Source organism: Lathamus discolor, chromosome Z, assembly GCF_037157495.1.
Source record: "Lathamus discolor isolate bLatDis1 chromosome Z, bLatDis1.hap1, whole genome shotgun sequence".
Lineage (NCBI taxonomy): Eukaryota > Metazoa > Chordata > Aves > Psittaciformes > Psittacidae > Lathamus > Lathamus discolor.
In genome coordinates, this window is record NC_088909.1 from 58,188,450 (window position 1) to 58,212,564 (window position 24,115).

The following is a 24,115-nucleotide window of genomic DNA, read 5'->3' on the forward strand; positions in this document are numbered from 1 at the left end:
TGTGATGATACCTCACCACCAGACATACCCATCACATAGCACTGGGGATATAAAACCGCAGGTTTATTTGCAACAAAATCAGCCAGAGTTGATGCACAACTGCAAACCCAACTAATTTGAGCTTTGACAGCCTAACTGTTCAGAAAGTAATATAAATATTTTTCCCACATGGTACTGTTTGAGGGACAGAAGGGAATTGGGACATGCTGATAAATTATAAATAATCCACACAGAAACTAAAGGTTTTAGGAAAAAACAGACCCTAGCACTGAGCCCACTGGTGATGCTGCCTTTGTGCAAAAAGGACCAAGCTCAGAAAGCAACACAGGTCAAAACAAAAACGCATGGGACTGCCTTTAGGAAAATAAAAAAAAAGGTATGAAATTATTTGCTAGAACATTCCTGTAACGTATTTACCAGACCTCTCACGTAAGTAAATTCTGAAACAACATATCCCCTTTTCTTTTCACCAAAGATTAATTTGAGTTCTGGCCAAAGCTAGCAATCCTGCTAATCTTGTTAGAGCAAAGGGACTGAGAAATGCACAAGGCCAGCTACCTTAATCTTCCCTGACACAGTTAAATGATAGTATTGTGATCACAGAAAACTGCAGACCAAACATTGTTAAACATTTGGTTTTAATTGACAGGACTGTTCTAAAGTTGCATGGATGGATCCCTCTGCAAACCTCTCCACGGTTTCAGACTGCTCAGTGAACTCCTCCCCACGTGTTTGTCTGTTCACGTCTGATCTCTGCATGTTCAAAAAAAGAGATAGGCCTCATGAAAAGGAAGGAAATGGGGATGTCTAAGTGCTCCAGTAGGGACACTGCCAAGCTTAGGTTGGCTGACCTTTTGTTCCTTATCAACTTCCAAGACAACCTCCTGTTCTCAGTGAGCCAGCGGAGCTTGAAAGCTGTTGTGTCCGAGCACCAACTTTGACTGCCACTTGCCCCAGGCTGAGGCTCCAGGCACCTACCCTGCAGGCACCCACCCTGCATGCTCCAGGAGACTGGGCAGATGCACTGAAACACAGAGCACAACCCAGGCTGCGGGCACTGCATGCAGGACCATCACAAGCACCAGGGTCAGGCCTTGGAGGAAAAGGACTGCTGTGCTCTGGGAGCACCATTTCACCCAGCAACCTGACAAGAACAGCTGCTGTTTTCTGAGGGCATAGAACACGCAGGGGTGATGGAAGCACTAAAACAGGAGATCAACCTGTCCTGGCATCAGTCTTCCGAAAGCAAACAGGATGACCAGGAAGAAGGCCAGTGGGCAGTCAGTGATCAGTGCTCTCAGCAGAGCCTGGCACCAGGCAAGTCCTGCACAGAAGCCCAGCACCCTCTCTCCAGCGACGGCAGAACACATATAGAGTAGCTCTTTTCCTGGCACCTGTCCTCAGTTCAACCTGTTAGGGGCTGAGGGATGTCTTGAGCCAGAGATGGCACTTGGGACATGTATGAGAATCCCTGATGGGACTAGGCTTCATCCATCTGTCTAATCCCTGTGTTCACATGTCCTAATGTCTGAGCATCCTTCATCCGAGCATCCTTCATCCAAGCATGCTAGAAAAGAAAGATGTCTTGTGTGGGTGTGCATCTACCTGCTAAGCCTGCTGCATGACAATAATTTTACTGAGGGACCCAATCTTGCCTCTGTTATCAAAAACAATTAAGAATTGTTCCTGCTGCCCTCTTTCTGCATTAGTCCAGAAAAAGCAATAGACATCTTAAAATTGTGCTTCAGCCTTATCCTACTAAAAGTCCACCTTTCCAAACTAGCTAATAAAAGCCTTCAAGAATATTATAGGAAATAATTATAGGATTATAGAAAATTGCAAGTCAACAAGGATAATGGAAAACATATCTTTTCAAAAAAATTCTAGTAGCTTTTTGCAAGCTTTCAAGCTTACTCAGTAAAGGCAGTAGCATCAGGGAACAGAGAAATACAAACCCAACACATTACACACTGAAGATGCAGGAAACAGTAGTTTCTAGTAGACCTGAAAATGTAAATGATGATGAGAAACAATTGTGCAAACTACTAAGACCTCTTTGGGAAAAGTTCTTTACCGTACAGCATTCAACATATATGTCAACAGCTCAGAGGGCAAGAAAAATCCCCAGCAAACCCAACTCTACCATTAATGGATTTTGCAGATAAAACAAAGGTCAGGGAGCAAAAAATTTAGGGGGAAAGAGCAGAGGTGCTGTGTAATCTGTATCTCTTGTTAAAACAAACACTGTCTGCTGGCTTGCAGTTCATCTTCACCACACAGCGGACAGGGACTCTATGACAAGGGTAATGCTCTCTCTTTCCTGGGAAACAGTGAGGGTAAAAAGGACTTTGAATCCTCAAAGAATGAGCTCTCAGAAAAATCACTGTGCTGACAGAACCACAGACAAACTGCACAAACATGGAAAGATGAGGACAGTGACAATACCACTGCACCAAGCACACCTGTGACAGCCACAATGACTGACAAATGCTGCTAGGCTTGGGAAGAGCTGAAGGGATAGTTAAAACTTAGAAAAAGTGCCCCACTGGGAACGGCTCAGCGGGTTCCCTTCATTTCATTTAACAAAGAGAACACTGAAGGACAAACTGATTACAGTTGCAGTACATGCACAAAGTAGAGAAAGTTGGTAACAGAGGCTCTTCTGTGGAATACAGACCTTCACAAAATCCAACAGTTGAAAGCTGAAGCTGGGCCCTACTTTTGGTCTGACTGTGTCCAGGTTTCTTGAAGAAAACTAAAAATTAGTCTTCAGAAACACTGCCACAAGACAGGAACTCTGTCACTCAGATGCAGGAGCCAAGTGAGATCCCCATGGATCTGGCAATCCAGTCTGGTCCAAAAAGGAACAGTCCTACAGCTGCTGGATGAGACGGTGACAGCACTGCATTCCAGTTCTTGGATCAGAAAGAACGTTGTTTTCTACAGCTCTGCAGGCATGCGCCCTTAGGCTGTCTAGTCAGGTTGCAACATTGCTGTGTAAGGGAAAAATTCGCAACTACAGCCCCAAACTTACAGTTCAGTGGTCTTTAATGCCCAGTAAGTGGTGAGCCCTTAGGATCAGGCATCAAAGACACAGCATCACGCCACCCTGACAGATCACTGTAAGTCTGCACATGACCTGAGAATGTGCAGAACAAAGCTTAGCATAGACGCACCCGACTGCCTGACCAGCTGAACAACACAAGCCCACATCTCCTCCCTGCTCCATCCTCCTTACTGTTGGTTGAGTTGCTCCAAAAACCATCCAGCCCAGAGCTTCCTCTTTCGCCCTTGAGCAGCCTCCAATGCCCAAGGGTCCCCCTTAGCCTGATGACAGGGCAGTGCTCTTCTGCAGCTGCAGTACACTTCCCCCAAAGCTAAAGGACTTCAGGTGTCATGGAAAGACACTTGGCACTGCCTGCCAACAACCCACCAGCCCAGTGCTGACTTGCCAGAGAATAGTGGGGTAATTCAGCCAGGAGCATTCTCAGAGCAGTGTACACAACTCATCACCCAACTCTCATTAACTGGGAAAAGAGGAAGGTGTATTGGCATGCTCACGCTGTAACACTGGGAGCTAGCCACAGGCAAGGGTCCATCTGTGGGAGCTGCAAGGAGAAACAAAGCCATGTTTACTACATGACATCTTCTAATATATGCTAGGCAAAAGGCATTTTTAGTGGAAAAATCCACCTAGCTGATAGGCATGCAGACTGCAAACGCAAGGAGCTTACAATGGTATGTGACCAATGGAAACTGGTGCCACAGCAAAATCCGTGGTTTGGGATTTCAAAGCCCTACCGCAGAGTCCAGGCTGTTTGAAACAGTCTCCACCCCTCTGAATGAAAAGACAGCAGATCAGAATCTCCATTTTACTCTCACCAAGGGAAGAATGCTGAACTCCCCTGGTCGTTAATAAGATATTAATTAAACTCTAATTATGACAATAGAAATGTGAAGCCTTAACTATTTTGGTTCCCACCAGCCAGCCCATTCTCTGTCCCTCATTTCTAGACACAGAGGCTGCAGGTATGTCTGCATACAAACTGAAAACAAAACCAAACTTGGGTCCCAGACTCCAGCAACCAAAAGATGCAAATAGGATCAAATTTTTTTCAGTTCATGTGCAGAAAAACCCTGATGTTCCCATCCTCTGAGGAGGAAGGGCTGGCTGTTACTGACACATACATCTTGAAGTTACTCCCTCAGGGCAGAAGATGCAATCAGGTTACCGCAAGTAGTGTCCCGTCCAACTTGTTCAGCAGTTAAGTGCTCTGCTCCTCTTTCAGTTCTTTTATCAAGCAACTGCTCTTTGGTTTGCTCCAGGTTTGGATCTGAACTACTCCTTGCAGAGTGCACACCCTGTTCCTCTCCTTGCTTTTTTTTTTCTCTGAGGTTCTCTGTTACTGCTGTTGTCAAAGGTGAACCTGAACCAGGATTTTGTGAATGCAAACACTGTCAAATCTGACCTCATCAACCCCAAAATTAAAGAGAAACATAATTGATCACCTCAATGTAGGATAAAAAGCCCTTTGTTTGAAATGAGCAGAGTAGCACAATTCTTTCCAATTTCATATCATATCTTGTGGGCCTAATTTCAAGCCATCACTGCTGTTTCTGTCTTCCTTAGAAGGCGAAAAAACAAACCAACCAACTCTTCCCTCCACATATAACATAGCGGTGGTGTCTTGGCTTTCTACTTTCCCCACAGATGTGGGCTGCTTCTAAATTATAGGTTTATACCAGGGGCTATCACGGGTGGCCTTTCCACTGAAGTGGGCAAGAAAAATGATGTTGCTGTTACATCAGGATGGTTGTATTTGCTAAGCAGGAGTCCAGTCGTGTTAGTGGTCCAGAACTTGAAAGTGCTGGGAACAAACCCTTTAGAGAGAAGCAGGAATCCCTCAGTGCTTTGTTGCTTGCAGAGGTTGCTCTTTGAGTAGAAACATGAACAATTAATGTCCTAATTAATGAAAAATAAGCAATCCTAGAAGCCCTTGCTTCATTTTTCTGTCTGTAACTAACTGTATGAGGAAGTGGCTGAAAAAATGCAAAAGGCAAGACTTTCAAGTGCCCAGTCCCAGAGCTGGAGCCAGAATTTCAGGAGCAGTCTGCCTTTAGTGGCTCCCTGCTATTTACCGTCACCCAAGCAGCTTTGAAGACTTCTTTTGAGGATGCAGCCATGTATTCAGATACTCAGGCAGGAACAGAGCTGAGGAAAGGTCTAGACGCAGGAAAGCCACTGGGGAAAACAATTCTCAAATCAAAAAAAGCTAACAGGTAGAGTCTTCTATCAAGCACAGCTTGTCTACAAGTGAATGGCACAGCACTGACCAAGGCTAGCTCATTTTCTGAGCCAGTACCAAACTGATGTTTGTGACGTTACAGCTGGAGCCAAAAGGGAAGTTGCACAGGCTTTAAGCTGGAGCACTAGTGCCTCCAATCCAGCAAACACGTAAGCACAAGCGCAACTTGAAAGGAACAGCTGGGAGGTCTGAGGGACTGACTCCAGTGTTGGAAGTCCGAAGCAGCAGATTGCGTATAGCTACAAAGCTTTTTATCTGCTGGAAGCCCAGATGATGCTAGGAATGAGGTCTGCATCCTTTTAGGGCATTGCAACAAGACAGGCATTGAAGAAGGTGGGGTGGGGGAAAGAAGTCTTTAAGAAAAACTAGGATAGAAACAGCATGAAACAGGAAAATAAACACCATGGCCTTGGCATTGAGACAGCCTAATCTTTCCATACTCCCTAAAGCTGCATAGATCTTGGAACAAGAGAGGGTGATTGAGGAGGCATTAAAACATTTCACAGGTTGCGTACACCACATAGACATTATACTTTAATGGCCTGTCTATGCAGATAGCCAGCTTGAGCTGAGCAAGATCAAAGAGGTTTGGCAGGTAAAGTAAGAGAGTCATAAAACAAAATATTAAAAAAAGGAAACTGGAACAAATATGGCCAAAGAAGAAGAACACCATATAGGCAGTGTATGTGGGAGGGTTGTTTATTTAATTTTTTTTTCCCTCTCTCCCCTTGCAAGAAAAATGACTTCTCTAGCTTGGGTTTGTTCATACTTCACAGCTACTGAGTGCTGTGCAACCCTATAGACACGATCAGTTATGAAGCTCTAGACTGACCTGCAGTAACAGACCCACACCAACCAGGCATTATCCTATAGTATGGATTAAGAGAGGGACCTTTCTAATAATAACATATTGCTTGTAAGTGGCCTGGGAGTCATTCTCACCAGGTAGTTCAACTATGTCATAGATAAAAGAAAGAGCAAACCTCATGCAGAAACTTACTTCTCTGCCAAGTAAAACATCTCCCTGACTCTCCTGGGGAAAAAAAAAAAAAAAAAAGAAAAAAAAAAAAGGAGAGAAAAAAAAAGAAAAGTAAAACCAACCACAAACCATTTCTTGCACAGGATTATACCATTCCTTACGGTTTTGCATCCCGATTTTCCCCAACAGAAGTCTGTAAGCTATCCCTGTGTGTTCACCCACTTGAAAGGCAGACAAAGCAGTGGTCTGATACTGGGGGTTCCCAGATAGCAGCACAATACCAAAGGAAATAATTGTCAAAGATACTATTTCAGTGTCTTTGTTTGGTTTATATTAAACACATAATTAGCTCATCTGCTGAGCAAACCGAGAAGAAGGCTCTGCAATCAAAGATCTACAGAATTGTCAACCATAAGAGTTTACAAGTCAGGTTCTGACACAACCATGAAACTGGCTTAAAAATAAAAATCATCTGCTTCTGGTTCTCCCTTTCCTCGAGCTGCATGTATTGGAAATCTAGCAGTCAGGGCATGAATCTGTGGTGCAGTAGCAGGTCCAGACCTGTTCCCAGAAGGCACAGCGTGCTCCATCCCTTGAAAATGAGCAGGTGCACGAGGAGCTGCACTTCGCATGATGCACTCGCACATCTCCACCCACCTTGGGGTAATCGCAGGCTCTGAGATTATTCTGACCAGGGCAAAGTTTCTCCTGCAGTTCTGGTTACTGTGACCACTTCAGCTGGGCTCTCACAAGTATCACAAGGCTGCGCAACTCTGCATGTTGCAGCTCTGTGTCCCCCACCCCTTGCAGCTTCCTGGCTCATTTGCAGGTATTTATTCCAACAGCAAAACAGCACAGCAACAGCACCTCTTTGAAGAAAGCTGTGTGAAGGCCTAAAGTAAGTGTCAACAGCTGCATCAACTTAACAGGGACATAATTTGCAACCTATATTTTTCAGCCGCCTTACCACTTGCTTACAGTGGAGAAAGCACATCCAAATCCTCCCTTATCCCCTGGTTTCTATCGTACTAAACCAGGACAGTAGTGTCAGCAGAAGAAAAAATACATGCAATAGTGTTAATAACATCTCAACCAGATAAGAGGTAGAAGAGATGAGACTTCCCAGCTCATTCCTAGGTTGGCTGTGAGCAAGCAGCAACAGCACAAAGACTTAAAGTACAGCTCCACAAAAGACTGGAGATGCAAATAAAGCTGTCCATCTCCAAACAAGGGAAGAGAGGAGTGCAGATGCCCTGCCTGCATTTAAGGACTGCTGTTTTACCCCCTGCAGTGTCCTCCTCCACCAACGCTGGGCTGGGGTAGAGACATCTGCTCTGAACTACTGTCGATGCTCTTGCTGGGCTCCACCTCCCCTTCTGCCCCTTCCACCCCTTCCCTTCTAGCACGGGAAACTGCACTAAGGCACAGGCCCTGCTTCAGGATGCAGGGGAAAGGTTCAGACATCAGCTGAAACTCCCATGCCCCACAACCAAAGGTTCTCCCACCTTTGGATAGCAAGCCATGCTGCAATAGCAGGTCTCACCTATTCCTAAGCAAACACCACTTCCTCTCCCCAAACTAGCACCTGCCTGCAGAAGAGGTACCCAAGGCCAGAGAGCAACCTGGTTGTCGTCCCACCAGACAGACAGACACAGCAACAGACGCTTCTCTCTGGTGTAGTTCAGAGAGGACCACCCCATCCAACACATGGACACCACACAGGCTGTTCTACTTGCCTGGTGTGACACTGCAAGAACAATGATGCTAAACTCCATCTGGCTGCAGACACAAAGGCACTTGCAAATGCGACTGCACTAGCCTGTGGAGGTCCCTGCAGGAAGCTGTGCTGACCCTCGACTGGTCTCAAAGGAAGGAAAACAGGAAAAAAAAAACCCAAACAAAAAACACCCCTTTTCCCACCCCACCCCCCAAAAAAAAACCCCAAAGAAACAAACAAAAAAAAAAACCAACCAAAAATAGCCCCCACATACAAAAAACCAAACCGAAACAAAAACCAAACAAAAACCCCACTCCCCTAAAAAAAACCCCTAAGACTTCAAAGAAGCAAACAAAAACAAACCCCCCCAAAAGCCAACAAAACAGAAAACCAAAAACCAACACAAAATCCCACTTTTCCCAGCACAGAGGGTGTCCTCAGTGCTTACTTCTCAGCTTTTTGTACTTCACAGTGCCGCTGCTTCCCACAAGCGATGACACCTTACTTAGCTATTACTCTAACCTAGCTATTACAGAAGTCAGTTTAGACACAGAGGCCCAGCCTGCCCTGGGCTCCTGCAGGGCATCTGAGCCAGGTTCAGAGAGCAGATACGTAAAGGTTCAGCGCTTCTTAGGGTGGATCTTGCTAAGGAAGAGGACAGGGGTCTCCCCAGGCCAGGTCTAAATGAACTTCGGACATGCCCTTATCTCCTACACCCAGGAAACTGTTCCGAGGGCACAGGCAAAGGCATGGGTTGCACGGATCAAACACGAGTGTCTGGGTAGAGCACACTTACCCCACGCCCCAGCCCGTGCTCTCGCTGCTGTGACATCCACCTGAGCAGCCAGGCTGGCACCCTGCACACCACTCCGTCTCACCTGGGAGAAGTTCAGCCCATTGAGCGGGTGGCACTGCTCCTCCACTCTCTCCACAGCGCCCGTTTGCTTCCTCAGCCGCTCTGCTTCCTGGGCCAGGTACAGATCCAGGACGGGCACACCTCGTGACTTGATGTCCACCTCCGTCAGAGAGTTCACCATCAGCATCACCCACACCGGCCTTTTCCTCTCCCAGTTGCCAGCAATTGCATTGAAAAGGTAATCTGCATACAGTCCTTTGCCCCGCTGGTCTGGGGTCATCCAGGACGGCATCATGAGCTTGACATACTCCAGGTGCCGCTTGAGCCGGCGGTAGATATCACGGGGCAGCACGTCCTGGAGGTTCTCCCCCTGTGGCAGGAGCTGGCAGCTGGTGAGAGCTGAGATGGTGTAGGGGTCAGTGAGATCCAGCTCGAAGTACACAATGTGGCTCTGCTGGAAGGCCTTCTTGGAGTTCTCTGGGATGAAATCCCAGACACGTGTGTATGGGACATGGATGGTGCCAAAGAAGTAAGATGGGGGATCTCTCTTGATGGTCCACAGGAAGGAATTCAGCTCACTTTGCTAGGGGAGAGGGAGACACAGCTGAGTACAGATCTTTATACAGGACCACTGCAGTACAAGCCTTAAGGAAAACATGTTGCCAAGCCAACAGGTCATCTGGCTCAGCAGCTTGCCAGCATGGACTTTTCCTGAAGTGCTTTTGCTGTCACAGAGTCCTCTTTGACCACTCTTTTCCCTGAGGTCAAAATTCAATTTTCATCAATTAAAAACACAATAAGGCTAGCCCTGGCTTTCTCCTCCTGAAAGGTAACACTGGGACTTCTCAACAGCAACACCACCACAGCTCATCACCTGGGTACCTGCCAAAGCCAGCAGCAGAGCACAGACCAAGCAGGCCATGCTCCAGGCAAGAGACTTATCAAACTGCCATCATTTATTGACATCAGAAGCTGATATCACATTGCTGAAGCAGAGCAGGACAGCAGCGTTTCAATCACCTTCACCATGGTGCCTCTCACCTCAGCACAGCAAGCACCTTTAATCAAAGGAATGACTGTGACATTTAGTCAGAGGGTGCTACAGCATCTCAGGAGAACTTCCCACTCTGAGGAAGAAACCAAACGAATGAGTAACACAAAACACAGCTGGCAGGCAGACTTGCTGGAGCAGAAATACAGTTGTACAGGGATGTAGTGCATGGCAGACAGACAGACAGTCAAGACCCATCACAGCCCAGTTCTCCACTTTCTTAAGGAGCAGAGAAGCACGTGCCATACCTTGGAAAATGAGGGAAAAAATTCTGCAGGCCAAACACAGCCTGCGGTTTCAGGGCATACTCTTACAAACACAGAGGAGGAAAAAGCTTCTTTCTTTAAGTTAGCCTTTTAAATATTTCAAAAACCACAACCATCACAAGGTCAGAATTAGACCTCAAGTTTATTCCACTGCAAAATGTGCCTCACAATTTCCCCAGGATTACCAGAGTACAGGGCTGTGTTGAAACCCTAAGCAATCCCACAGGGCAGGAGGGCAGACAAGGCAAAATGGATCCTGCTTGCATCCTGCCAAGTCATTTTTAACCAGCAGCAGGCATGACCTCTGTCACCTACAGCATGCACCACTCTGGTGCCGTGGTCCTCACTGGAGTGATGATCACAAACCGTTCTGTCTGCACAGATAGGAAAGGGTAGCCTTTGCATGTCTAAGTAAGAGGACAGGCTTCCTGACGCACTCAAAACATCTGGTCAGCCTTTAGCCAGAAGATAACTCTAACCTCAGTTTTGAGGCTAAGCGTGCATGCGTGCTGATCCAACAAGCCTACCCAACTGCCAAATGCAGAACAGGCTGCTTGGAGGAATTTATTGGAAGCACACTGCCTATAAATTTCTGATACTAAAGACCCAGGGTCAGAAAGGTTAATCTTAAAAGACTGTTCTGCAATGGCTCATCCCAGACAACCTCCTCCAGCAGCTCTCTACATCAAACCCAGGCCAAGATCAGGCAGCACTTCAGCAAAGTGCTACCACAAGTCCAGCTTACCAGCACAGACCAACAAACCAAGTATACTCTAAAGGGCTCTTCAGACGCATTGAGTGCCTGAAGAATACTTCAGGCCTTGATAACACCATGCTACCCCTCTGTCCCCTATTGGACAGCCCTGGAATGCACTTCTGAATAACAAACCATAAAAACTCTCCTGAAGACCATGGGAAGAAGGGAGAACAAACATAATGCAGCACCCAAAGGTAAAAAAATATACAGGGCAAAAGATGAGTATGAATCTGGCACAGACCCAGCAAGAGCACTGGAAGTGAATACACAAAGAGGGAAATGAGACAGGGCTCACTCCTGTCATTAGTCAGAAGGATAAAATGGAGACACACCACCTGGCAGGAAATGAACTGAAGTAGTGGTCAGCCAGCTTCCAGGAGGAAGGAGCAGAAGTGCCACTTGCTATCCATAAGCAAGCAAAAAGACAAGACACCTGGGACAGGCACTAGGTCGGGAGGTCAAGCACTCTTTCACTTTGCACAAGTCTGATCATGTGTGAGGCAGTGCACAACAAAACCACAACTGCAAGGATTTGTGAGCAACAAGTGGTCACCGGCCAGCTTAAAACTTCAGTTCAGCTCCTGAATAAACATAGCCGGAAGGCTCAAGACTAGATAAATGGTACTGGGCTTTAATGTGGATCATCAGCGCTGCTCCTGACTACTGCACACAGGCAAGTTAGTAAGGCTCTTGGCATTGTACCCTTACTTTTTATTTGCTTTATAAATTCCCCCAGCTTTCACAACTGGATACTGAGAGCAGAGTAATACTGCCAGCTAATAGTGGTACCACTGAGGAAATCACACACACCACCAAGCACAGAGTAAATAAAGTCTCCCTTTAAAGAGCCTGCAGCACAGGCAGGGGAAGCAGGATGAGACCTAACAAAACTTCTCACACAGTCCTGGAGACTGAGGCCTTAAAAACAGAGCAGCTGGGCACTCTTGCTGACACTTCCACACCAAGAGGAGCAGTCATGAACTTGGCAACCCACCCCAAGCACCATTCAGACCTCCCTTCTCAGAATTACTTGTAGCCAGCATGAGGGGATCAGACAACAGGCCTCAGTTTACTGCCATTTACAGCTGTTTGGGACATGCTAGTGACTCACACTCCTTTGACATCTCCTTTTCCCTCAGGAGGCAGAAACTGGAGTTCCAACACTGCTTTACCTCCATGCAAGACGGCTGTAAACAGCCTGCTACTGCTTTGCGTTAGAGGGAATGAGGCAAAGTCCTTGGTGTGCCTGAGCAGGTCTTTTCTTCCCCTGCTGTACCTTTTGGCACTGTCTTGTCTCTTGTCACCTCCTGGCACTCACACGTTTCACTGCAGCTTCAGAGAGAAAAAGCCAAGGCTACAATTTCTCCCCAGGACCGTAAAAGGGAATCTGTTAAACAATGTTCTAGGTGGGTGTGAGATAGCACAGGAGCAGTGCTGAGGCTTGTTCAGCTCTGCAGCACACGCCGCCACTGGCAGCGCCTCTCTCACCTCACTTCCCCAAGTGCATGCAGTGAATAAAGGTGCTACAACATTTATTTTTCTTTGCAGTAGGATCCTCATATACAGCTGTTACACCAGGAAAGGGTGCTTTAAAACTAGTGTAAATTACAGCCAAACTGATATCTGAAGGCTTAAGAGAGCTGGCTTGTATTGCTCCACGAATTTCACTTTCAGCAGCGTAACAACAAAAAGTCAGGTCCACGTATATATAGATCAATATATATATATACACATATATCAAGATTAATATTTCTGTCTCCATTGTTTACAGGTCATTTACAGGTGATACTCACTGCATTACTCATGATGGGAAAAACTAGGAGCAACGGGAAAAAAAATGGAGGGGCAGCCTCAGGAGGAGAGTGGCGGTCATGCAAGAGAACACAAATCTCCCAGTTTGATGCCATACCAAGACCTGGGGCCGTGTCATGCTAGCCATTCCAGACCTCCTTTGTGCATAAAGTTTAACCTCCCACTACATAGTGCCAGATCAAGGTACTTCTGGATGCTCAGCACTGTGGCACAGTGTCTTCTCCCCAGCCTCACCACCTGAAGTGACAAAGAGCTGGCTGTGAACTGATTAAGGGTATCAGCCAAGCCAAAAAAAATGTTTGGAACAAAAAAGGAGAAAGGCTGTGCCTCAGCCAGCAGGGAAATGAGGGAGAAGGAAATGAAGCTGCTCAGGCTGACACTGTTACAGAAACAACACACTGGGACCTATGTGATTTAATCCCTGCTGTGAGACTGGGAAGCCTCCCTTCCCAACCCAAACACCACTGCCTGCCAGGAGATGGAGTGGGGACGCAAAAGACCAGACAGTGCTTTCCCAAAATGATGGGACAATAGTGTCAGGCACTGCCAAAATCATCAAAAAGCATGATGCTTATCAAGGATTTTTCCTCAGGAGTTGAGGAAAGGTCTAGACAAGAACAAGAAAGTCCTGAAGACCTTGAGAGTAAAGTGATGTATTGCAGATCAGTAGCTGAAATCAGAGCTCATATCCTAACACCTGCTCTCTAATCACATACCTGATGGCACTGGTGGCACTGGAAATTCCCATGACCTCCTGCCTTCCTTCTGCCTGCTTCACCAAAGCACAGGCTCTAACTGAGAGGTAGTTTCATTACCTTTCCAACAGATTTATTAAAAAAAAATTTAAACAAAACAAAACAAAAAAAAACCCACAAAATACACCAAACAAGCAAACAAACAAAGAAAAGAACCACCAACCCCACAACCCTCAGTTTCTGTTCATTTTAACTACCTGTAGCAGATTGTTTTTCCAGTATGATTTATAGATCCAGCCATAGGATGCAACCTGTAGCCTTCAAATACACAAATACCACTGTGTTTGTCAGACATCATGCATCATTTCATGTGAGGCAGTAATGATTCTGCTGGAAGAATGTTGCCAAAGAGGATCAGAAAAAGTGCCATCTTTCTTCTGAGAAACAAGCTCAAATTGGGCCGAATGACATACTGACTGTCAAGAGTAAAATTATGGTAAACATACAGAAAATATTGCAGAAAAAAACAGAAGGAACAAAGAATGCAACTAGTGCCAGTGCTCTGACCATCTAGAAGAAAAGCATGGAAGTTTAAAAACAAACCAACAAAACAAACAAATCGATGGAGACAGGTTGAGGTGATATTGGGGATGGAGTCTCAGAGGGGAAGGAAAACTGCTGTCCAAAAACTGAGCAACTGGATGTGAACTCCAGACATGGGAAACCTACACCTGGTCAGCTTCCTTCTACATCATTTCTGCTTCCTCCTGTCTTCTGTCAGTCTCATCTATGTAGACTCTACGTTGTCCAGCACAAAGTGTGTAACTCACTGTACAGCCAGGTGCCCTCTATGGCTTCAGTGTCTTCCAGGACCCCTAACCCTCATACTCACCACTCAGCCCCACATCCACATCTCGCAAACCTCAGGATCAGATCAGGACTGAATTATTTCTCAATCTACAATATTATCCTAATTTTTCCCTTTCTTTTTTTCTTTTGCTTGCTACAGAAGCAGAGTATATGGCATGCAGTATTTCAGCCAAGCAGGCAGCCCTATAACCTTCCCTAGATGGCTTTCTCCCTCCTTCTTATCTATCCTGGCATTGTATCTTGTCATGTTCATTTATACCTAATTCAGGCAAAGATTATGCCTTTACTTGCCACATAAAGTGCCTCATGCATCTACTGTAATCCACAAAGAAATGCTGGGCACATTTTTAATAATCATTCTCTTGAGCCTTTGCCCACTTGCATTACTGGCATGCTCAAACTCAGCTTAAGACTGTAAGCAGAACTGGCCTGGAGATAAACACTGCACTGGCTACAACTATCAAAAGAACACGCATTCGGTCTTCATTCGCCAGAAGGAAAAAATAAAGCCTTTAACTAAAAAGCCAAGGGTTTGGAGCAGACATCACTTGCTCTGCCAGAGTGCATGTATGGTGAAAGGTAGCTATTTAAATTGATTGGCCCCCCTATCAGAAACAACGCATCATAAAACACTAACCAGCTACAAACACAAACATTCAGCTGTGAATCCCTGGATTCTGGCTTTAAATTTACCAGTACACTCCAACGTTAAACAAAACGACAGCATCACCAGACCACATTACTTAGTAAATGGAATATAACCCAAAGGATTTCAGCATGCTTTATTTTAGATTAACTGTTTTTAAAGCCTTCCTTTCTTCCTATACATCTATTAAAAAAAAAAAAATATGATGGGACATATTATTGGTTGCAGCTTTAACTACAATTTGGAGTGATGATGAGAAAGCCCTCTGAAGTACTGTATGTTCATTCCTTAAAATAGCAGCTTCTCTCTCCCAGGCACTGATGCACATATTTCTTTCATGGCAGAAGCTTTAGGCAATCTGACAAAAAGAAGAAAGGTAATCCAGAGACATAAGAGATACCATCAAGAATTGAGATAAAAAACAACAAAAATCCTTCCCTGATGATGCAGGGACAAGAAGGAATACTTTTCCCAAGAGGCTGCTGTAAATATTAATAAGGATGCACCCAACATCTTCGCAAATAAGGCAGACGCTGCCATTCCTATACGGCTTACCACCACCATCCTAATGATCCTAGGAAACAGCCTGCCAATACCAGAACTACAGGTGGTCTCCCATTTTAATGACAGAGTAATCAGCAGATAATGAGATACCATTAACACATTTCACCTCCAGATTTGCGGGTAACTGGCAGAAGTCCAGTCAATGGCTCTTGAGGGAAACTCCCTGTGTGTCCCACGAAACGGGTGAACTGCACTTTTCTGCAAGGACCTCTGCTGCTCAGGCTGTCAGGGGCCGTTCCCTGCCTTCTTGCTCTCACTAGCTCCTTGCAATTGATTTGCACCAGCCCACTTCACACTTCATGCCCTCAAGGGGAAGAGTTCACTCACTCCAGAGGCTTGACCCGGCTTTATGGCAGTGTGACGGCTGGCCACCTATAAATCCAGTTCACAAACTGGTTCCAAGCAGAAGCAAATTGGTAAGGCACCATCCCCCACAGCAGGGTTAAGCTCTGTCTAACCCAAGCTGAGGCAGACACCTCCAGTGAGGCAATACGTAGCTTGGCATAAGATTGAATTGGCAGTGCCCTAAATTCCTAGAGACACCTCAGCCTTCGGCATGGGGGGCAGCATGCTCAGCTGGAGGCAGCAAGGTCCCTAGACCAGAAGATGCATGTGCAGGTGAGAGAAATGTCACAGAAGAGACCTTCTTCATAGTTGCAAAGCTTTCTCATACCTACGCTGCCGTGAGGCCACTGTGCTTTGGCATCTTCCCAGTGCAGCAGGTCTGCACTTCTTAACAGATGTGCTGGAGGAGGTAACCCTGCCTGGGGCAGGAGATGAACATAAACGGTGAGACATATGTCCCAGGAGCCTCTCAGGTGCACAGCACCTCCGGTCAGGCTGCTTCCAGGTCCAAGCAGATGCCAACAGACTGCACACATGGTATGTTAACGCTAACAGAATGCACCAGAACAAAGTAAATTCCTCTGAAACTTCAACTAGAGCTGTTTTTTAATCACTTTCTGATTTTCAGTGGAAATGACATCCTATTCGCAAGCCCCACACTGGCCAGAACATCACCCCTAACCTGCAGCGGGGACCCTCAGCTGTGCTTGTCACCCTTCAGAGTCAGGACAGTCCACGCTGCTCCTGGTTAGTACAGTCAGGCTGCGCAAGTTAGAGGACGAGCGAAACCTAACACAACTTAGAGCTGTCCTTCCACTTCAGGGGCACGACCGTTTGTCGGTCCGAACTTGCTGCATCACGCCGGCGTTCAGCAGCAAGGTAAGGAGGTATAGCCTTGCCCTACCTCCAGCGACGGATGCTGGCAGCAAGTCCCTCCAGGAGAGCCCGTGCCGCTGCGAGCGGCATAGCTCGTCCGGCACGGCGCAGCAAAGCGATTCGCTGGGGGTCACCCCAGGGTCTTCCTCCTCTGTCAGGACCCAGCGGTGATCGCCCCACCTGGTGCCCAGCCCCGAGACACCACCCGTCCCGTCCCGTCCCGCCCCGTTCCCCTCCCGCCGCACACGGGGTAGAGCCGCCCCCCGAGGGAAAGGGACCGCTGCGCGCCCCGGTCCAGATCCGGACCCCCCCCCAGGCACACAGGCAGCTGCCGCGTTGCCGGTGCGGTGAGGCGGGTGGCAGAGCCCCGCCGCGCCAGCTCTTACCTTTCCTCGGAGCGGGCAGGCGGCGGGGCCGCGGCTCTGGCGCGCTGTGGCCAGCAGGAGGAGGGAGCCCGGCAGCAGGCAAAGCCAGCCGCGGCGCACCATCCCGCTCTCTCCCACTTGGCGCAAGTTTACTTCTATTATTTTTTTCTCTTCTTTCCCTTCCACACTTCCCTTTTTTCTTTCCCCCTATTTTTATTCGTATTCTCCTTCTTTGGCCCTTTTTATTTTTTCCCTCTCTCCTTTTTCTTTTTTTTTTCTTTTTTTTTTTTTTTTTTTGACGGCAGACCCAACACCACAGCCCTCGCAGGAGCGGCCCCGTCCCCTGGCCAAGCCCTCCAGCCGCTGCCCCCTCCTCTTAAAGGGTCCCGTGCCGGGCGGGGGGAGAAAGGGGAGGGCGCGGGGCCCGTCGCACCGGGGGCGGGCAGTGGGGCGGCATCGGGGAGGGGGGAAAATCCCCCGGGCCCCGCCGCCTCCTCCCGGCTGAGGCAGAAGCAGCATAACGGCGAGATTCGGGGGGGCTGGGGCGGATGCGCCCGCCGCCCCGGCAGCCCCCGACGCACCCCGCTGCACCCGGGGTCTGAGGGACGGAGTCCGACGACCCCGTCCCTCGCCTCCCCTTTGCCCTGCCTGCCTCCTGCCTTTCCTGGCGGTCTCTGCCCAGCATGCAGCTCTCCTGAAGTGCACAGAAATCTGAATGTTGTGATTTCTCCCCAGGTCTCTTTGCTGCCTGTCAGCTTCGGACCGAGGAACTATTTTGACTCATTCTTGTCTTCTTGTTTCAAGAAGCCCTGTGCCAGAACTGTGTGTCCACTGCTGGTACACCCTTAAGATAAAAAATGCACCAAAGACATATTACCATCTTTAAATGCAAATTCAGCCATGTTTGCTAAGGAGATTGGTATTTAAAACCTCACAAAAGTACACATTGCTAGTAACTCTTAAAACTTTTGAGCAAGACCAGAAATATGCCAGTATTTACTCTGTTGCAAATTAAAAGAATAGACTTCCATAGCTTTCAAGATATTTGTAATAGGATCTTCCTGAAAATTTTAATATGGCATGTATAATTCACATAGAGCGAAACTGTTAACACCTTTAGGGCTTAAGCTAAGAAAACCTTTGAAGTTAAAATACTAACTCTCCATTGCCCACCAATGGTGCTCTTCCATGGTGCATTCCCTCCTGCACCATCCCCAGTCGTTTTAATTAAGGACTTCCAAACACAGAAGAAACCAAAACCTGTTGAAGACATAAACAGAAGGATAACAAAGGTCAATTGAAGAGGGAAAAGTTATGGTACTCTGTGAAGTAGCATCTGCTAGTTTAAGTAGCAGAGTAAGGTGCTGCTCTTCTTCAGACCATCCTCCAAAATGCATTTTCCATCTTCTCTCAAAATTCAGTAACAGTATTTTTACCATTTCTACTTTAGTTGTCACTGTTATGTTCACTTTCCTGTGGGAAGAATGGAGATGCTTCTGCATTTTCTTTTTTAACAGCTGGTGGACCTGCCCTGCCCCTTGGCTGGGTACACTGTGTGAACAGCGATGGTCTTAAAAGGCTGCTATTAATTTCTTGATAATGTTGTTCCGTCTACCATGCACAAAGCAACAGGCAAGCTGCAGACCAACTGTTTCAGGCTCTTCGCTGACTTAAATTATCATTGTTTATTTAGCTTTAGCCGGTTCTTACTTTTAAACTCATCTTTTCCAATGCCAGAGATCCAAATATCTGTCCCTAAGATTAAATTTAAACCTAAGGTTAAACTGTGGTTCAGAGTCAATGGCAAAGTTCCCACCAACTTGAAGAAATTGTCATTTTTTTTTTACATTTGGTCAGATAACCTAGTTTTGTGGTGCAAAGTAACTGCTTCTAGAAGGTATCCAGAAGCAAACCACTTCGCTGTCTTGCCTTGTCCTATATGCATTACTATATTTCTTAATGCATTGGATTTTGAGAAGAATGACATTGATAATATGTTTAATGAATCTTCTTTTGTTAGGTCATGCCAGCCGTTTAGAACAAAAAACATTACCTGACAAATAGTATGGCATTTATGCTATATACAACATTTATAATCCCTAACTATTTTAATTGGTGTGCGTTTTTGGGTATGGAAGCCAGATAACATTCATACAATATCTAGATCAAGCTATAGAGAACAAGAATAAATCTTTCATGGCATAGAGATGTGAATCTCTAGATTCATAGAGATGCCAGACTGAATTCCTACTTTCTATGTGTCGCTTAAGTTTCTAAAGTAGCAAAATACATAACACTTTCTGAAACACACAGCTCACAGGCATACAGGCAATGCAGATTAAGATGCTGCTTGGCTTTATTTTTGATCTGGTGGGAAATTCATTCTTTGTGGTGAATTGCTAGTGGAAAATAGTCAATGAGGAAGGACAAGCAGAATGTTTTACAGAGATTTTCAAAGTAATTTATACTTTCACTGCAATGTTTCTGTAGAAAGCCACATCCTAGACCTATTGACAGAAACCTAAGAGATAAAACCAACATTTTTATTTAATAAAGTCCCTTTCATAGAGTGACTGGGATTTGTTTATCCTAGTCCCTTGCAAAATTATTTCAATACAACTTCAGCATGTGCTTAAGACTAAGCATGTGCTTATGTAAGTTGCATAGAAAGGGTAAACTGCAGCACACGCCTAAATGCTTTTCTGAGCAGGGCCTTAGACCTCAGAGAGTCTGTGACCTGAGTTGTCTGGTTGGTAGTTAATTCAAGATAACTGAAAGGGCAGGCTCCACAGCCATGTCTCTTACAATGTCAGAGTTTAAGCAGCTGTCATACATAGGCAGTTGCTCACACTCACATCTCAATCTTTTAGGCATGCCTACAGGTAGGACAAAGTAGTGACCTGGGCCATGTGTGAAAAACAGCTCAGGTTTGTTGTCTGGGGCCTTTTTTTTCAGCTGATGTTTAACTTGAGTCAGTTTCCCAGGCCATAAGAGAAGTTATATGGAAATGGTCGAGAATCTATCAGAGGCAAAAGCCTCCTCAAGTGGGTGTTACTGCTGACAGATCTGCAGAGGATCACAGTCCTAAAGTTCTGCACATGCTGATTTAGATGGCATGTGTCCATTTGCACACATGGCACAGTGTGTGTACAGTGCGTGCTCTCCTGACGGACCTCCAGTTTGTCCATAGTGCCTTTGCTACCTAACGTTAACAATGTTAGGAAATGGGAATAAGAAAGCAAGCCACCTTGTACAGCCAAACACGGCAAGCCTTGAGTGAAAGAAGCTGCCACAAAAGCGATTTGCACAGACTTCTGGACAGAATTATATTCACGCTCTATTAACAGGCAGGTCAGCTGAGATTTACCCAATATCGAACAGGATTCGGCAGGTTTTGAATTCAACATAGATTTTAAACATGATTGAAGTTAAACATGAGGATTTATCACAATTTAAAATTATGAAAAAGATATCATAAAGCAGATAATAAAGGAGGCAAAGGAGCTTTCTTCACCAAGTAGAGAAAAAGTACTCTATCTGCATTTGAAAGGAAGTTTGCTTAGAAGGATTGATGTGGACTTCAGAGATTCAGGAACACAGAGCCCCAATTATGCCTCTAGATAAAAAGGGTTAGTGAACTTTGTAGTATGTTACTGTATGAAAGTGTTAGGTCAGCTGGAAGGGAAATATGGGGAATATATTACAAAGTGAAGTGGTTACATGTAATTATCAAGTATAGTCAGCCAGAAGCCAAATATAAAGACTAAAGAGTGGAATTCTGTTCTCTAAACACATCTTAATAATAGTAATCTCAATTTGAATGGAGAGAGAAAGCTAAACAAAAATAAATCTCTTAAGCATTGAAAGGAGGTGAAGAGAAAGTACATGACGAGAACAGGGAGCTCTGAATTGTGCTAGGCCCCAGCACTTTAGAAATAAAAGGGAAGATCATTTGAAGCCAGGCTGGAAAGAGTTAAAGGGCAGCTTACAAACCTCTTTCCTCAGTCTGAAAATAGTCTTTATAAGAGTACTATCAAAACCCAAACTGTTTAAAAGGTGAGAATAAAATGCTAATAAAATAGTAAAAATAGTGTGAATAATTCAGCTATTAATTTGTAATGTGAGGACAAAAAAATGAAAAGCACTCTCAAGATAAATATGATTAATGCATTATTTTATTGAATACAGTAAAAAGGGACCCCGTATCTCATGCATAAAGAAAGTATTGTATATCTTGAGGTGTTTATATATCTGAGTTGCATTGTTAATAATAACTTTAACTAGAGAAGCAGAAACAGACCAAAGCTCCATGGTGAAGCACAAATAGTCTGAGTGATAGTAGCTGATTTTGTCCACAAAAAGGCATGTTCCATGCCAATCAGTCCCTCACTAACCCTCACCATCTAATGCTTTAATGCTGCTCTGGTTGAGCATTGCTGCACCATGAAATCTCAAGTAAGCACGTTGGCCAAACCTGCTCTGCAGGGCTGGAAGGGAAATGTAGGTCCCTGAAGGCTAGTCCATCTCTCTCTCAGAGAATGGTAGCTCCATCGCTAACCCATAAATGGCTCTCAGCCTTGCTGGCTGAAAAAAAGAGGCTTAGGTGTTGGAAAGGAGAGATGCAAGAGTCTCTCTTCTCTTCCCACTTGCTTCTCAGGCCCTTCAGTGGACTGGAGGAAAGATGCAGGAGCAATTAGACCTGGAAGCCCAGGTGGATCCTGGTCCTGCACATGGAGTCATCCACCTGGGAAGCAGCTGGAAAGCCTGAGCCCCTCAGGAAGGATTCACAGTGTGTAAAGCCTCCAGTTTACATAGGTAGATTTCTGATGTCTTCCAGAAAATATCAGAACAACTTCACTGTGGAGCAAATGAAGAAAGTCTAAACCAGGTAGAAATGCATTTAATTCGGCTTATCCATTAAACTAACATGATTTTTTTCAGGATATCTTTTGGGGAGAAAAGCTATCCTGATTTTTTAGCAGCTGTAATTAAAGACTTCCACAAAGAGGGGAGTTTTTTTTTCTGAGAGAAAACATTTTGTTCTGGTTTTCTAACTGGCATTAAAAAAAAATAGCAAAACTGTCAGGGTTGAACACACAGTGTAGGCAACACTCGAACTTATTACAAAATGTTGTCTTTACGGTATGTAAAGGGTCTTCTTTTTTGTGTGTGTGTGTGTGAACAGACACATACATGGTGAACATCTCATTGCAGTCACTAAGGCAGAGCAGACCTACAGAGTGCATCATGGAAGTGAAGTTCCAGCACAAGGGAAACTGCATGATTTTGATACAAACTTTTGCGGGGCGGGACTATTCCATTGGGGGGGTGGAGCTCAGGTCAGGCATTTATGGCACCACAGAACTGTCTGTCGTGCATGCCCGTTCAAGCCTGACTTCTGAGAAGCACTTGAGCGTGTCCTTGTATGGCACTAAGCCACTGAGTGAGCCTGCTGGGTTATTTGCTATATAAATGTGCACAAATTTGCTATATAATGTACAGGAAATGACAGTCCCTGACTCAAGGCATTTAATGCTCAGATCCTGCAAAGATGTACATAGGCAGTTTGTTTCACACACTGCAAAATGTCCCAGGAAAATTAAAGACAGCGTACTGAAAAGGTTTCATACAATTTAGGATTAGCCTTGAGCTCTCTCAAGAGATCACATAGCTGGATATGAGCCTGTCAGTGATTATCCTTTACTTGACTGTAGAAGTTCTTCTTTTTTTGTCAGCCCAGCAGTGCAGCAGAGCTTAAATTAAGTTTCTATTCTAGCTCTGTTTCATTGCAAATTTTCCTTTAGTCAGCACTTGCTTTGCTTTCAGACAACTGGGAATTTTCTTTCTCTCCAGTAAATATTGAGGGAAATTACTTCACTTTCTCATTGGGGTGGTTTGAAAAAAAAAATTGAAATCAAAGAAAAGAAAAAAGGGACAATAAGTATACTTTCTACTTGTTCCCAGAAATGGCACAACTCTAGCTTGACTATTTTTCATGCTGAATCTATTCGCTGAAACAGCATTTGGGGTTGGGGAGCAGGGCTAATAACTGCTAACTGCCCTTTAGTCATTACTATTGCACCTAGCTTCACAGAACAGGTAATCTCAAAGAGCTGGAAGAATGTCCAACCCTTATCGGATAGGGTGACCATTTCTGCTGGAAATGCTGCTTAACTTTCTTAGGCAGTCTGGCTCTGATAGACAGTCTGGATCTGATTTGTGCTCTCTCCACCAAGAGCTCTATCCAGGACTTCAGTGGTCACAGGATCACGCCCAAAATCCTGTGTTAAAGATGTGCCTCAGAGGCCAAATTACCTTCTCTGTGCCCGCTACCATGATGTAAACCAAAGTTTTTCATCATTATACTGTCCTTCAAGTAAGTGAGTTGCCAGGGACATGAAAGCAGCAGGAGTATGTTCAAGCTCAAGACCAGGAGGTTTCTTGGATGCATACTCAACTTGAAGAATTTGGACAGTACCACAGCTGAAACAGATCTCTACTTTGAGGCTGAGGTCTAGTCAAATGTGCTGTTGTGTGAAAAATAAACCCAAACGAAAACAATCAAAGGAAACTGAACCCTCCATTTTTCTATGCGGTTAATACCGAATACATGTAAAACCGTTTAGGAGGAAAGTTCCTGGGGAGACAGTTCTTCTCAAAGCTATTTCCCCATCAGGTGAAAGACCTGGTACTGAGCCTTCTGTGCCATGCAATTAGCAAGCCAGAACCTGGTACCAAACCATTAACTTGCTAGCCCATTCTTCCCTTGACCCAAGGCCTATGCCCTGAAGCTACTCCACTCTCTCTCTGCCTTGCAGTTGTTGACAGGACTCCAACCTAGATGCCATGACTGTCTGCAACAGTTTTAAACCAAAGCCTCATTTTTTAAACCTCAAAGGCTTTTGCTAGAATGTGCCATAAGCTTTCACACTTGAAGGTAAGATTCTGGATGGAATAGCCTCATTCTAACATATGAAGCAGAAGGACTTGTGCACCTCATCTACCCTCCT

General features: G+C 45.5%; 1 protein-coding gene across 3 annotated transcripts in view; it reads right to left on the reverse strand.

Annotated features, from left to right (window-relative positions):
• The window catches only part of TRABD2A (TraB domain containing 2A), an 80,840-nt gene extending 63,518 nt beyond the window's left edge, over window positions 1-17,322 (reverse strand). For all 3 annotated transcript variants that reach the window (XM_065662071.1, XM_065662070.1, XM_065662068.1), the window contains exons 1-2: window positions 17,127-17,322; window positions 8,881-9,441 (exon numbers count right to left, since the gene is read on the reverse strand). In XM_065662071.1, the coding sequence (XP_065518143.1) occupies window positions 8,881-9,441; window positions 17,127-17,228 (663 nt within the window). In that variant the 5' untranslated portion in view covers window positions 17,229-17,322. The remainder of the gene's footprint in view (window positions 1-8,880; window positions 9,442-17,126) is intronic.
• Window positions 17,323-24,115: the final 6,793 nt, after the last annotated feature.